The sequence below is a fragment of the Notothenia rossii genome (assembly GCF_949606895.1).
Source record: "Notothenia rossii genome assembly, chromosome: 2".
NCBI classification, from domain to species: domain Eukaryota; kingdom Metazoa; phylum Chordata; class Actinopteri; order Perciformes; family Nototheniidae; genus Notothenia; species Notothenia rossii.
Window position 1 is genome coordinate 33041324 of NC_136904.1, and position 13855 is coordinate 33055178.

Here is a 13855-nt window from a genome sequence, read left to right on the forward strand (position 1 = left end):
TAATTTACTAAATCTGAAAGCTTTCAACTTTTTTTCATAATTTGCCCACCTGAACTGCTCTTGACACCGTTAGTCAGGCTCTTGCCAGGGTTGTAGCTCGACCTGGAGAGGTCATCATCTTTTGAGCCCTGTCCGTCAGACAGGCGGGACATACGTGAGCTTTTGTCTGACTCCTTCTTCTTCAGTGAGGCGGTACGAGGGGATGCCGTCTGTTTGACTGGCATGGGAGACTTTTTGCGCCTGGCCGGGGATGCTGACTTGGTTTTACCCAAAGTCTTTTTCAAGCTCTTGACTTTTGGCTCTTTCTTAACCAAGCCATTATCCAAAGTTTCAGGATCAACCATGCAAACGTCTGGACGTGGGGGGTGAGGGCATGGGTCCATGACGGGAGCAGGAGGAGGGTCAGTCCTTCTAGAGGAATGATGGCTGCCCCCTCCCGTGGCTGATAATTTATCAACAGGCATATAATCTGCATCTTCATCAGAGTCCATGTTGCCCTCACCGGCGACTGTGGGGTATTCCTCAGTGCCCGGAGGCCCATCAGAGTCTGACTGAGAGGCTGAAGACTCGCTGACAGAGGTTGGCGGTGTGTCCTCTGTGGCCAGACCCAGCCCTGCTGACATGCCACCAGCTTGGTGCAGGGAGCTGCTCTCCCTGCTGTGTGACAGCTGTTTGTGAGCCCGACTCTTGACCGACAAATCATTCTCATCGGCCTCCTGCGATTGGTCACTTCTGCGACAATGCTCCTCATCATCCTCATCGCTGGATACGTGACGCATGCATGGGTTGATGAAGGAAGGTGAGAGGTCATGTTTTGCCTGCCTGTACTCGGAGGAAGAATATCCGGGGGAGCTGCGGCTGGTATAGGAGGAGGTGGCCCCCATGGGCACATCCCCAACAAGGTCCTCATCGCTGTCATCATCGTCGTCATCCTGGCCTCCTCGACTGCACTCTTCAGCGTAGAACGGAGAGTGAAACGGCTGATCAGTTGAAGAGAGTGACAGTGGGCGAACAGGGTGCTCTGGCTCCATCTCACACTCCTCTTCAAACTCATCTTCATCACGGTAATGGGTAGGGGAGTCTCCGGGCACCATTCCCATCTGGGGCTTTGACATCTCCCACTCGAAAGAGCTCTTGTAAGCTGCAGCTCCAACCTTGGGTTCCACCTTAGCAGGTCCTGAAGATGCACCACTGGATTCCGCTCCAGCAGGTAGGGTGGTGCTCAAGCTGACCTCTGTGGGTCCGTTTGTTTTGTCTGGCTTGCTGACTTGGAAGGGCGAGGGCATGTAGGACCCAAGAACCTCAGGGATTGTACCAGCTGTCTTTTCACTTGCAGCTGGAAGAACAGGCTTGTCTGTAAATGAGAGGCCACCAGCCGGGCCACTAGAAGGAGACTTTCGAGTCATCTCACGCATGTACGCGTCCTCATCTTCTTCTTCTTCTTCTTCTTCACTGCTGTCCGTCTCCTCAAAGTAATGCTTGCCTTCTATGTCTGGGCGTGGTGAGGAAGTGACACCAAAAAGAGCAGCACTGGCTGCCTCTTTGTCCTTGGATAGCTCTGCAGGTTGAGCAAACGGTCCTGCAGAGGCCTTGAACCCAACAGCTGTGTCTGGCTTCGACCCATGAGACCATTCCGGCTTATAAAAACAGTCAGATTGAGGCCCCTTGTCCATAACGCCTCCTAAAGAAGCGGTATGCTCCTTTTTGTCCCCTGCAAAAGCAGTGGACGAATGTGAAGGGAAAGATTTGATCTCCTCAAATGGGCTGTGAGGTGAGAAACGGGTGGACTCAGCCGTGGTTGTAGCTGTGATGTGTCTTTCAGAAACTTCTAGATAGTCGTCTTTAGCACCAGTGGAGCTGGACAATGGAGAATCCATGGCAAGTGAGTGTTCATCTTTAAAAGAGGAGTACTCAAAAAGAGGCTCGGCAGGAGTCTCCAGCTCCTCTCCGAACTGGCGGCTGGTGGAAAGGGAGCCTGAGGTGGAGGAGGAGTAGCTGTAGGCCGAAGAAGAGGAGTACCCAGGGCCAGCAGTTGTTGTGTACTGGAAGTTTGAGTCCAGTGATTTCTTGCTCAGAAGGTCTGGTGTTTTCTGTTTCTCAAAATCTGGATCAGCCCTGTCACTCTGGTAATAACTGTCGTCTGCTGATTTCAACGTGAGATCCTCTTTACCTTTGTCTGTGTGACTTGAAAAAAATGAGTCTTTCTCAACTTTTCCATATGAGTACTCAAGCCCTGAGGAGGAGCCAGAGAAACCTGTAGCTCCTAAATCAATTGGCTTTCCACTGGATGAGGAGTCAATCTGAGCCTCGTGTTCAGCCTTTTTAATTGAAGGGGGGCTGCTCGGCTTCCCCTGGCTATTATAACCGTACCCCGCCATAGAAACCATAAATTCAGGCCTATTTGAGCCAGACATTTCACTGACTGGACTCTTTACCTCATTTTCAGTCTTCCCCTGGCTGTTATAACCGTACCCCGCCATAGAAACCATAAATTCAGGCCTATTTGAGCCAAACATTTCACTGACTGGACTCTTTACCTCCTTTTCAGACCTCTCTTTGGCACCTTTCTCCATATCAGAATCGACAGCACATTCGTCTTCGTCCTCCTCGTCCTCTTCGTCTTCCTCGTCGTATTCATCTGCAACTTCATCATCATCATAGTCCTCCTCATCCCTTGCAGTTAGTTTTCGCATATCAATCTCCAAGTCTGCTCCTTTCTCACCGTAACCTGTGGCGGCAGGTTTGTCAGTTTCAAACGCTGTCCTTGAGGAGTACGTCTGGGGCTTTGTGCCGTCAGTCTGGCTTTTAAAAGAGGCGTCTTTTTCTGACGATAGAGACGTGGACGAGGCCTCGGGTCTATCAGCCACTGAAGGGAATCGGCTTCCTGTGTTGTATTCAAAGGTCGCCTTTCCTTTTACCTCTTCAAATGGAGGTTTAGCAGAAGTACTCTTGGAGTCGAGCCACGAAGGGGAGGAATCCTTTCCCCAAGAATCGGTGAATCCCCCCTTCTCTGACATATTGTCCGTAGATGTTACCGGTGATGGCGCCTGGGGTTTATTGGCATCTATTTCACTCTGTGCCGTGTCCTTGTCAACTTTATCTAAGGAATCCTGGTTATATGAATCAGAGTCCACTGAGCCGTAAATGTCACCGTAAGAGAATGTTTTGCCATGCACATAGGGCGTGTCCTGTCTTATATATATTGCCTTTTCTTTGCTCTCCTTCTCTGGAAAGTTGTAGAGACTGAAATGAACATTTTTCTCAGAATCTTTAGAATCAGTTTTCTCTGTACCTTCATTTTTTAAGTCTACTTTGCTTTGATCTGCTGGCAAGGGCTTATTTGGTCCTATCCTACTTGGGATATCATCCTCATTGTCATCCTCATCTTCATCAGAGTACATCACTTGAGGTTTGGGTTTCACCTCTGTGCTGAATGCCACCTGTGTCTTGTCTGACGTCTTGACTTTAGTTTCTGTCTTTTCAGATTTTGTCTCAGAGGCAAAGTCGTCGTCCAAGAAGCACCCTTCTTTTGCCTCCATAATCTTGGCCTTAACAGCGGGCTGTAGATTATTTTTGGCAAAAAAGTCCTCTTCCTCCTCATTGTCTTCAGGTGATTTTTCAGAATCTTCAGACTCTTCTTCAGATGCTGACACTGTCTTGTCACCAGCTGAGATAATGGGTGATTTCTGGGTGTCAGTTTTAACATCTTTTTCTTGTGTCTTAAAAGATTTATCTTCTGTCGGAGAGTAGCCACTGCTTGTAGGCACAGACTGTGTGGGTGAAGCCAGCTTCATGGTAGAGTCATCTGGACTCAAACATCTTTCCTCACTCTCCTGCCTGGAGTGGGACTCTAAATCTAACCTAGGGGAGAAAGATGGAGGTGGTGAAACAGGCTTAATATCTTCCCCAGTCTTAAATCCTTTAAAAAGGGACTGGTTATCTTTCACAGCCTGTGTGGTAGAGTACTGCATGGTAAAGAAGGGAGGGGGAGGAGGAGAAAAAGTGGCAGAGGGAGATTTGTCCTTCTCCTGGAGCATCTTGAAGGCTGCATGTTCATAGCCCTCTTGCAGTTTACCCAGAGGGATGTCAACGTTTGGAGTCTGGTCCTCATCCTCGTCCTCCTCATCATCTTCCTCTTCATGGACTGATTTGATCTTCGCATCAGTTTCCATTTCAGGAATGTTGGGCTGGTATTCATCAGAGGAAGGAGACTTAAAGCACTTGTCGTCCTCCAGAGAGGAGGTGGGTGAGATGGTTCCTGCTGAGTGGAGATAATCTTTGCCATGGGCGGCCTCAGCGCGTGAGGGGATACTGTTCATTGTGTCCAGCAGGAGAGAGTTCCTCCCAGCCTCCTCGTTCTGAGGTGCTGTCACAGAGGCTATCGACTGGTCCTCAGCTACAGACGTAGCAAAGGATGACAATTTGTCATACTCTGTGATGGATGTTGCAGAGGATATGTGCTCTTCTTCTGCAAGAGGAGCAGCAATGATGGCAGGGTAAGGTGCAAGCTCATGTTCGTGACCACCCAGGAAGGCTTTAGGTTTTACATCAGACAGTGCGGAGAACTTCATCTCTTTCATACCATGCATGGAGTCAAAGGTACCGGGGACGTCAGGGACAGAGACGTCATAGGACCCCACATCATAACGCAGCTGTGGGATCCTATCATCTGGTTCTTCATGAATCTCCTCATCAGAGATGGTCTGTTCAGTTTCGGAGTAGCCGGGGATGGTCTCGTCTTGGATTAAGGAGAATTGCTCCGAGACGGAGGCTGTTACTTGTTCACATAGGGCTGTGGTTGATAAAGGTTTTGTCTCAGTTGGCTTGGTGTCCCAATCCTTGACAGATTTTTCCTTTTTCGCCTCTTCTGTTTTATATTTGAGGACCTCATCATCTTCTGTTCCTTCAAGGTCAGCTTTTTCAATGACATCACCCTCCTCCTCTGAGCTGTCACTCTTCTTTGATCTGTCTCTTGAGCTATCATATTCGTCATATTTCCCAATTTGGTCCTCTCCAAACTTCTTGGCATACCCACTGCCTGCTTCCTTCTTCTCAGTCGCTTTAATCTGTACTGATGTGCCCTTGTCCTTGTTGTCTTCATCTTTTTTGACAGGGGATTTGGGTGAAGCAGATTTGATCTCAGTGGCTTGGGATGTGACTTTATCTTCAGTAAAAACTAAGGAAGGAACGTTAGTATCCCCGTAGATTGAGTGCCCAAACATCACATCATTCTGGATCGGCTCAGACTTGACTTTGGACCGCTCTTCCTTTTTCAGAGCCTCAAAGTCCTCAGTGAGGTCCTCTGGGGAAGACACAATAGACCTGTCAGCCAAAGCTGCTGCTGCGATCTCGTCAGGAATGTTTTTTGGGACTGGCTTTTTCTCATTAGCTTTCTCTTTAACTGCTTTATTTTTGTCAGTCTTTGGCTTAACCTGAGTCTTTGCCTTATGCAGAGTTTTTCTCACTTCAGGGGTGAGTGGCTTTAGGTCAGGTTTAGTGATTTTTCTCAGCTCTGGTTTACTTGGGTCCTTCTTTTTGTCTTCCTTGAATTTGCTTTCTTTTTTTACTTCCTTTTTATTTTCATCTTTCTTTACTTCACCTTTCTCCTTCTTAACTTCCTTTTTCTCTTTGTCTTTTTTTTCATCCATCTTGGAAGTTTTCTCGTTCTTTGACGTTTTTTCCTTTGATACTTTCTTTTTCTCCAAGTTGCCTGCAACAGGCGCAAACTCACTGTTTTTCTGTTGTTTGGTGGCTTTTAGACTTGGACTTTTGGGTTTCTTCTCTTCTGTCTTTTCCACTTTATTCTCTGTATTAATGTCACTCTTGGACACTTCCTCCTGCCCACTGGCTTCTTTCTTTGTGGTTTTAGAGTGTGGTTTCGGTGAAGACTTGAGACTTTCCTTGCTGTCAGTTCTTGATCTCATTTTGGTCTGTTTGATGATAGGAGGAGGTGCACCTGATGAAATATCTTTTTGGGTAGCTACTGGGTATCGCAGGAAGTCCAGGTGTTTCAGTTTTTCAAGGCCTTCAAAGATTTTATTCTGCGGTGCATTTCCAGGGAAGAGCACCCTGACTATCTTTTCTGTTGGACGGTGAGGAATCCAAACAATGAGAGCGGTAACTGATGTCAAATACGGGACAGATATTTCTCCTTCTTTTCCATTGGCCATCGTAATCCCTGTCTTGGCTTTGCTGTTTCCAGCCCATTTCTGCATTAGAAACTGCATCTCTTTGCTCTCTTTAACAGGGTTTAAGACATACATGTCTAACTTTCCAACACCAAGTTTATGGAATAGTGTGATGGGTTCAAGGGTGTTGCTGACTACCCTGTGAAGAGGCTCTGGCGTGATACCAAGCTTGTTGAGGTATTGCAATGTAAGAGATGCTTCCTCAATGCTTCGCTTCACTTTCAGCGTGGACTCAGGCATCCGAAGCTTCTCTGGGACATTAAAAAACACAATCCCCAACTCGGGAGAGATAAGGTTCTTCATCAATTCACCATTGCTGCTGGAGCCAGATCCCTGGTTACGCTGCTCTTCTTGTTCTGCAATCTTTCTCTGGAACAACCCATTGATGCCAGGGAGGTTGTCTGCACCAATGTGGGTAAGCAGAACAGAGTCAATCCTGTCGAGGTGGCGAACCAGCTTCCAGAAGCAAGACTTTCGATCTGACCCACCATCCACCAGGATGTTAAATCCGTTCACCGCAAACAGAGCAGAGTCTCCCCTGCCTCCAGGAAAGATGTAGCAGCAGGGTTTGGAAAGCTTCAGAAAACCTCCTGAGGTCGGGGGCTCCAGAAGATCAAAGGATGATGGAACATCCACTGTCTCTGAGACATAATCGGTGAACTCTGTGACTCCGTCCATGTCGGGGAGGTTAGGTTCAGGGTTGAGGCGGTATTCCAAAATATTTTGAAGTGACTGCTGCTCCTGGCTTTGGCCCAGGGAGCTCCAGCCCCCGTCTCCCTGACAGGAAACAGTAAGCCTGGACGGCTGTTCTGAAGAGGCCTTGGACAGAAGTTCAGTTACCTGGGAACACAGTAAAAAACAAACTAAAATAACACTTTCGATTTACGTTTTATAAGTGTGTATTAAGAGACTGTACAAAAAACGATTCGGAGATAAAAGCACACTGGTCTTACTTGAGGGTTGGAGATTATGTCAGAGAAGTTTTGCCAGGTGAAGGCTCCACTTTGCAGTAAGATGTCACCTCCCTGCTCAGAGCTCTGGCCGCACAGTATCAGCAACTTATTCCCAGCAAAGTCGGTGATCAGTGATCGAATCTGGGTAAAGTACAGAATAACCAACTCACAATCAACATGAATGCTTTGTAATATTTAAACCTTCTTTAAGACACCAACATCAGACCCAAAAGTAATTTTAGTACCATTGAGTTTGACAGTTTGATGCCATCCATGCAACATCGAGCCAGTGAGAGATAATAATACTTATGAATGGAAAGCGAAAGTTAAAGACTTCAAATCAAAGTGTATAAGTCAATACAATTAAAACATATTTAAATGATGCAGTCTAAAGCATTGCTCCCAAAACGTTTTAGTCTTAATCACTACCTCTCGCCTCCATCAAAATAGAGTGTTTGGAAAAGGAAATATTTTCTTTTAATTTTGGCTAGCTGTTTCACTGGTTCTCATCAAGAAGCTGAAGATCCTGAAACAAAAACAATAAAGCTGAAATGCAGAAGTAAAATACAGTATGATTGTAAACAAACAGGTTTTCTTTCTAGGGATATCATCAGGTGTATACAAAATATATAGTTTAAATGATGTAGGTTCAACCTTTTCCTATATCATACTACACTAGACAAAAATAATAATGAAAACAACAAGGTTCAAAAGTAGATTTTTTCTTCACCAGCAGTCAAATGCTATGCTAACATTTGACTCATTTTCACACATGACAGTCGGATCTGAGACATCTGAGTGGGTTTATTTATAACACAAAGCAGTATGTGAGAATCACACTTTGTGTGTTTTTCGGTTGATCACAAGCAGTAGAGACATGGACCTCCCATTTAAGCTGAGTCTTGAACAGCAGGAGCTGCTAGGTTCTTGGTGAGTGAAACCAAGTTCAATCAAGGCTTTTTAGATTCAGAGAGTCTGCTCATCAACACCATGCTGTACGTTTTCTGTGTTGTCCAGGTGTGACTTACCTCTGAGGCAGCGGTCTCCTCTGATGGGTTCACCAGCACTACTGTCTCGAGGACGTCACTCTGATACTGGAGAATCCGCTGGCCTGCGGTAAACACAGTAAAAGAAAAATGGTAAGACTACACCAAGGCCAAATAATGATTGATGAGTAGCAGAGGCCTCCTTTTGACTGGGCATGACAGGGGGCGCGAGAGACCAGGAGGAAAAATGGTTATTAAATATAAATAAAAAATAAATCATAATTTGAAATATTATTGATTCGAAAATAATATGATACAGTACTATTACGTCTGGGTCTCTGTGTTTCATTGAAGCTTGGCTCTGTGTGTGTGTGTGTGTGTGTGTGTGTGTGTGTGTGTGTGTGTGTGTGTGTGTGTGTGTGTGTGTGTGTGTGTGTGTGTGTGTGTGTGTGTGTGTGTGTGTGTGTGTGTGTGTGTGTGTGTGTGTGTGTGTGTGTGTGTGTGTGTGTGTGTGTGTGTGTGGAATGAGCCATTTTGTGTGCGTGCGCGAGAGAGAGAGCGCACCGGTACCGGAGATCGTAGTTGTTAGCTTCTGGTGCTAGCGAGCTACGCTAACGGATATAAGGAGTTTTTTCAACAACAAAGTGGAGGACAGTCCTCTCCTGTCAGACTGAGGGACTCAGTAGGCTAAAGGACTCTCCGAGTGTTTAGATAGTTAACTTTAGTCTAAGTTATCTCAGTGGGTCTCAAACGTTTTGGTCACCATTAATGTAAACAATTATTTCCAAGGCACACGTTTATATGATCATTATAGTTATAAAAAAATAAGAGAATAAATGAAAAACAGGTATGAAAAAAAGAATAAAGTTGTGAAATAAAGGTTGATTTGTAAAATATCCATCAAGAGAAAGTAAATCTGATTACACTTCTGTTTCATATAGGTGTTGAGAGATGTATCCATAGATCTCTTCATGTTGCTCTCAAAGTGCAACAGATTGATGCTTTTAACTTCAATATTTAGAAATAAATCTTCCCGGGGGAGCTTGCCCCCGGACCCCCCTATGTGAGGTCCACACGCCACCTATCAAAATAGCACTTTACCCCTGCTTACACCTATATGCCTCGAGCCTTCAGTGTAACTGTCACACTGTGTATTTGCGTGGGGAGTGTTTTAGTCGAAAATTCCACTGTAGCGACCAGTACATTAATGTGAAGCCCTAAATGTTCGAGCACCCTCGATGAAACGTCAAGCTACCCCACAGCACCCCAAAATAAATATTTGGCGCCGCCACTGAGCCTGAATATTTGTATTCGGGGGGTCCAGACTTATTTTTTTCTCCAAAGGGGAGGCCTGACAGAAAAAGTTTGAGAACCACTGGTCTAATGAATGATTAAGAGAATGAGAAGTTATGTTGGCATGTCTGAGTCATTGAAAGCTCAGAAAAACTTAGAAGGAAAAACAATGTTTCCCATAATAAAAACATCCTATGACCACTTTCATTTAATGACAATACAACACCCCATCTTCAAGCATCTGTCACACTGCAGAAGTGTCCTCAACCCTGCCCCGTCTCCTCTTTTGCTAACTAGCCATCTCCTTTCTACACTGAACCTAACTAAAGCCCCCTAGACAAGTTTAATCCTGAAGCTCTTTTCATACACAATCGCAACAATAACGCAACAAAATTAAATCCCTCAACCATAATCCTCATTTGCTGTTGCTATGGGGATGCTTCTATGGCTATTGCAGCTAGCTGAGTTACACTGACCCAGTCCTGGCTGAGGGAGACGCATTGCAGCATTTCTGTGAGAGGGAGGGGAGGCTCGTGCTGCATGAGAGTATGCACGCAGCATCACATAGTATGAGAGGTGAAAGCGAGGGCCAAAGCGTAGCAGCAGCCCCATTATAAGCATGCAGGCGCTTCATCAGGGGATCTATTTTTAGCATGAAAGATGTTCTCTTCCTACGCCTCAAAAAGGTGAAGGAGCTGTCACATGGTGTTTGTGTCTCTTTCCCCTGCTGGAAGAGGAGGCAAGGGCAATGAGGGGTGGAACAATTAATTCAGGAAATGACATCCCTTTTTTTTTTCTGGGGTTATGTGTTAGGTCAGGGAAGCTTACATTCATAAACAGGTTGCAGGTACATAACACACTGGCAGCAGTGTCACTTTGCAATGCACCAGTTTAACAAGCAGCATGCGGAACGAATCAGAATTATGAGCTAATTTGTGAAACAGCCAACGCTAGATCAGCAGCATGTTTACTGGGTAAACTCACTGGGGCCCAGTTTATGGATGCTGTTGTTTTACTGTCACATTCATCACTGAAATATGTTCACAATCTGAGTTTGTTCAGCTGCTGATCAAACAAGCAGAGTCGGACTGGTGGTTTCGGGTTGTTTCTTTTAAATCTGAACCCTGGAGACTGTTTATTTAAAAATAACAACAGGCAGTTACTCTATGCAGCATGAATATTGCACTCTGAATGTATTAACCCTTAAATGGTTTACGTTTCCTGAGGGATACAGTCATTTCAGAGGATGTGTCCATGTGTGAAATGGGTGTTATAACAATGTCTTTGCTCTGTAATATGGATGAGATATTGGTGTTAAATGGGTGTAATATGGGTCCAATAACACTCTTATATGAATGAAATAACAGAGTTATATGGGTGTAATAAGGGTGTATAAAAGTGTAATATGGGTGAAATAAAAAAAATGGCAATACATTTTTCCAGAATATTTAAATCTGAATGCCCATTTAAGGGTTAACTTGTGCCGATAGAAAAAACAATGCCAATATTGACATTCAGGTTTTTTTGTCTTCTTCTTAATATGTTGAGGAAGACTGGTCATTATTATGGGATTCTGAACTATGTATGCTCTCTATAATTGCTGATACAGCTGCATTCAATCCCAGTCAGCAAACCATGTGGCAGAAAATGTTCACACTGTGGCTGTCTCATTAATATTACTGGCAACATTAGAGGGAGCAATAAAGTTTATTAAAAAGTTCCCGAGTCTGTAAACACCCCAATTCTGAGGTTGGATCATATCAATAGTATGGAAGAGGATTAGGTCCACATGTGAATTTTCTTTTTATGAGATCTGAACAAAAGTTCTGAGATTAAAGTCAGAATACTTATTTCATCTAAAAAGAAAATTCACATGTGGACCTAATCCTTTTCTGTAACATTGAAATAAAACTACTACCTAAATGTTGGACACAAAGTGTTTTCGGGGATTAATTGCATTGTTTGACTGCCAGAGGGCTATTTTAAACATTTACTAGGAGCATCAAAATATTCTTTATAAAGCAGGGCTACATCTGACAACCTTATTTCAAGGAGGGCTGAGTGCCCTCCGTATTTATTGTTATCTTATCTCTTTTAGTGCCTTTAACCGTTATGACATCAAATTAACTGGAGCACCGACAGCAGACAGAAAGACATCTGAAAGACTAAGTGCCGCTGGAAAGGAGACATGACGACCTTCACATCGCGCTACAAGAAAGGAGAGCAGGTATTAACCTATTTCGGTTAGACTCACTGTTCACCACGAGAGTCATAAAAGGAATCAAGTTAAAAAATAATTTCATCAAGTAAATGTCATGAATGGGAAAAACAGTATGTCAATCCAGTCATGAAATGGGTGTGACCTATCGGTACACACCCATTTTCAGTGTTATCAGTGGTTATCGTGGCCATTGCAATGTGTCAAGCAGGACATACTACTCCTAATACATAGTGAAAAGGAAACTTAAAAATAAACATGGCAGATGCATATATATGATAAAGTATAAGCATAATTCTGCTGGTGAAGACCTTTGGCACACTTCAAATCCCTGGAAAAAGCTAGAAAGTGTCTGAGTTTGGATTTTCTTTTTTAAAGAGATTCTATATAGCTACAGTCCAGTATGTTAGCTGGCATCTATACAGCCGTAAGCCTGAATCAGTTTAGTCCAAACCTTTCACTTCCATCATATCATCCACAGGCAAAACTGACCAGTCATTATCCAGTTGTTATAAAGGGAACAGTACGGGTTTTATTCACCACTATAATCTCATGCCTGCTGTGCTTGAGTCACTCTATCCCTCGGAGCCAACAGGGCTGACAGAGTGTCACAGTTTTACTAGTATCCATCCTCCTCCAGTTAATCTTTCATTATTAGTCTGTTGTATTCAGCTAGATGAAGCATGAGCCACAGAAGCCCAGACTACATTTGTTTCCATGATAACAGTCTGAATGATGTGTTTAATACAACTTGAATCAGTTACAATTAAGATGAAGACCTTGAAGGATTTCTAAGGAAGTAAAATGCTTTCTCCAAAGAGGATAATGACTTCTTTATCTCTATGATTTATTCTCTCATACTTATTAGAAAATATCTAATAATTACAAAACGTTCTGTGTCTTTTCAATCATTTCTTTTGATTTCAACATTTGGAGTGTTCACCGTTTAGTTTAGGAAATGTTTAATGTTCAATTTTCCATTGATTTTGTATTCGATCATAGAATGTACTTTTGCCTCAACTTATAAAAGCTAACTGGAAAAATAAGTCCTTGAACTAAGGTGAAAGAAGTATTGTAAATCAAAATGAAAAATATTTTTAAATCTAGATACCCCATTACAATTTGACAACGCCATCCTTAGAAAAATTGACATGATCAAGAGCCTCAGAAGAGTTACTAAATTGACCTTGTGGTTGATTTGGAAACCTTTGAGACTTTCAGTGTCTTATATTAATTATTAATCTGGTACATTTGTTTTTTTTCACCGAGCTTTACAAAGTAAGATGGTGCAGAAGAAAAGCTTCCCTCTCTGAAAATCAAATTGAGATGTCTGAGAGTGAGTGGGAGTTTCATAGCATTAAGGAATTAATGAAAAGCACAGTGAGCCATGATGGGAAGCGGTGTGCAGCCGGCTGCGACACATTCTCTGCCCATTCACTGCCACAGCTTCATGCTGTTTGTGGATGTTTGTGTAGTAAAGTAGACCATGTCCCATATATGTCACTCTGTATGACTCCACATCCTCTTATTGTTTACTCACAGAGGTTAAAAATACAACAGGAAAATATGTCCGGTGGTGGTTTTCAGCATTTCCACTGCTCATATATTATATAAAGTGCTGACTCTGGACACATTCAGACATATCCTTAAGCGAGGACACTCCATCTACCTCCATTTAAAGGTGGGGTAGGTAATTCCCTTCAGAAACACTTTTTGTTATATTCCATGGAATGCTCTTAACATCCCGATAGCAATGAATACATTAAATGCTTTGACAATAAATACTTAAAACAAATGTCATCTGTGGAAGCCGTGGCGCTGTAAAAAGTACGACCAATCATCTGAGCCGGCCCGGCTAAAGTAACTGGATGGCCTACCTGCCTGTCAGCCTTCCATCTGTGCACAAACTTACCTCGTGCCCTCATTGGTCATGTGTGTGTTTGTGTGTGTTGGAGGAGGGGCTCTGTAAGGAAGTCTGAAGGAAGGGGCAGATTTTTTTCGGCTGCGTACTTTCAAATTCTAGCGCACTCGAGCTGGTTTCTCCATTCTTACCTACCCTACCTTTAACAATGTACTGTCTGATATTGTAAGATATCTCAAATAAATATATTACACAACAGAACTCTTTTAACCTTATATAAAAAGTAAGGGAGGATTTCAAAAACTCACCTGTTGTAGACAAATTGAGTCAAGCTATTAAAACATTTTTTGTCCTCA

General features: G+C 43.6%; 1 protein-coding gene across 3 annotated transcripts in view; it reads right to left on the reverse strand.

Annotated features, from left to right (window-relative positions):
* map1aa (microtubule-associated protein 1Aa) overlaps nucleotides 1-13855 on the reverse strand; it is a gene marked incomplete at its 5' end in the record, with an annotated part of 57010 nt that overhangs the window by 3770 nt on the left and 39385 nt on the right. For all 3 annotated transcript variants that reach the window (XM_079663456.1, XM_079663458.1, XM_079663457.1), the window contains 3 exons: nucleotides 50-7028; nucleotides 7142-7282; nucleotides 8170-8252. In XM_079663456.1, the coding sequence (XP_079519582.1) occupies nucleotides 50-7028; nucleotides 7142-7282; nucleotides 8170-8252 (7203 nt within the window). The remainder of the gene's footprint in view (nucleotides 1-49; nucleotides 7029-7141; nucleotides 7283-8169; nucleotides 8253-13855) is intronic.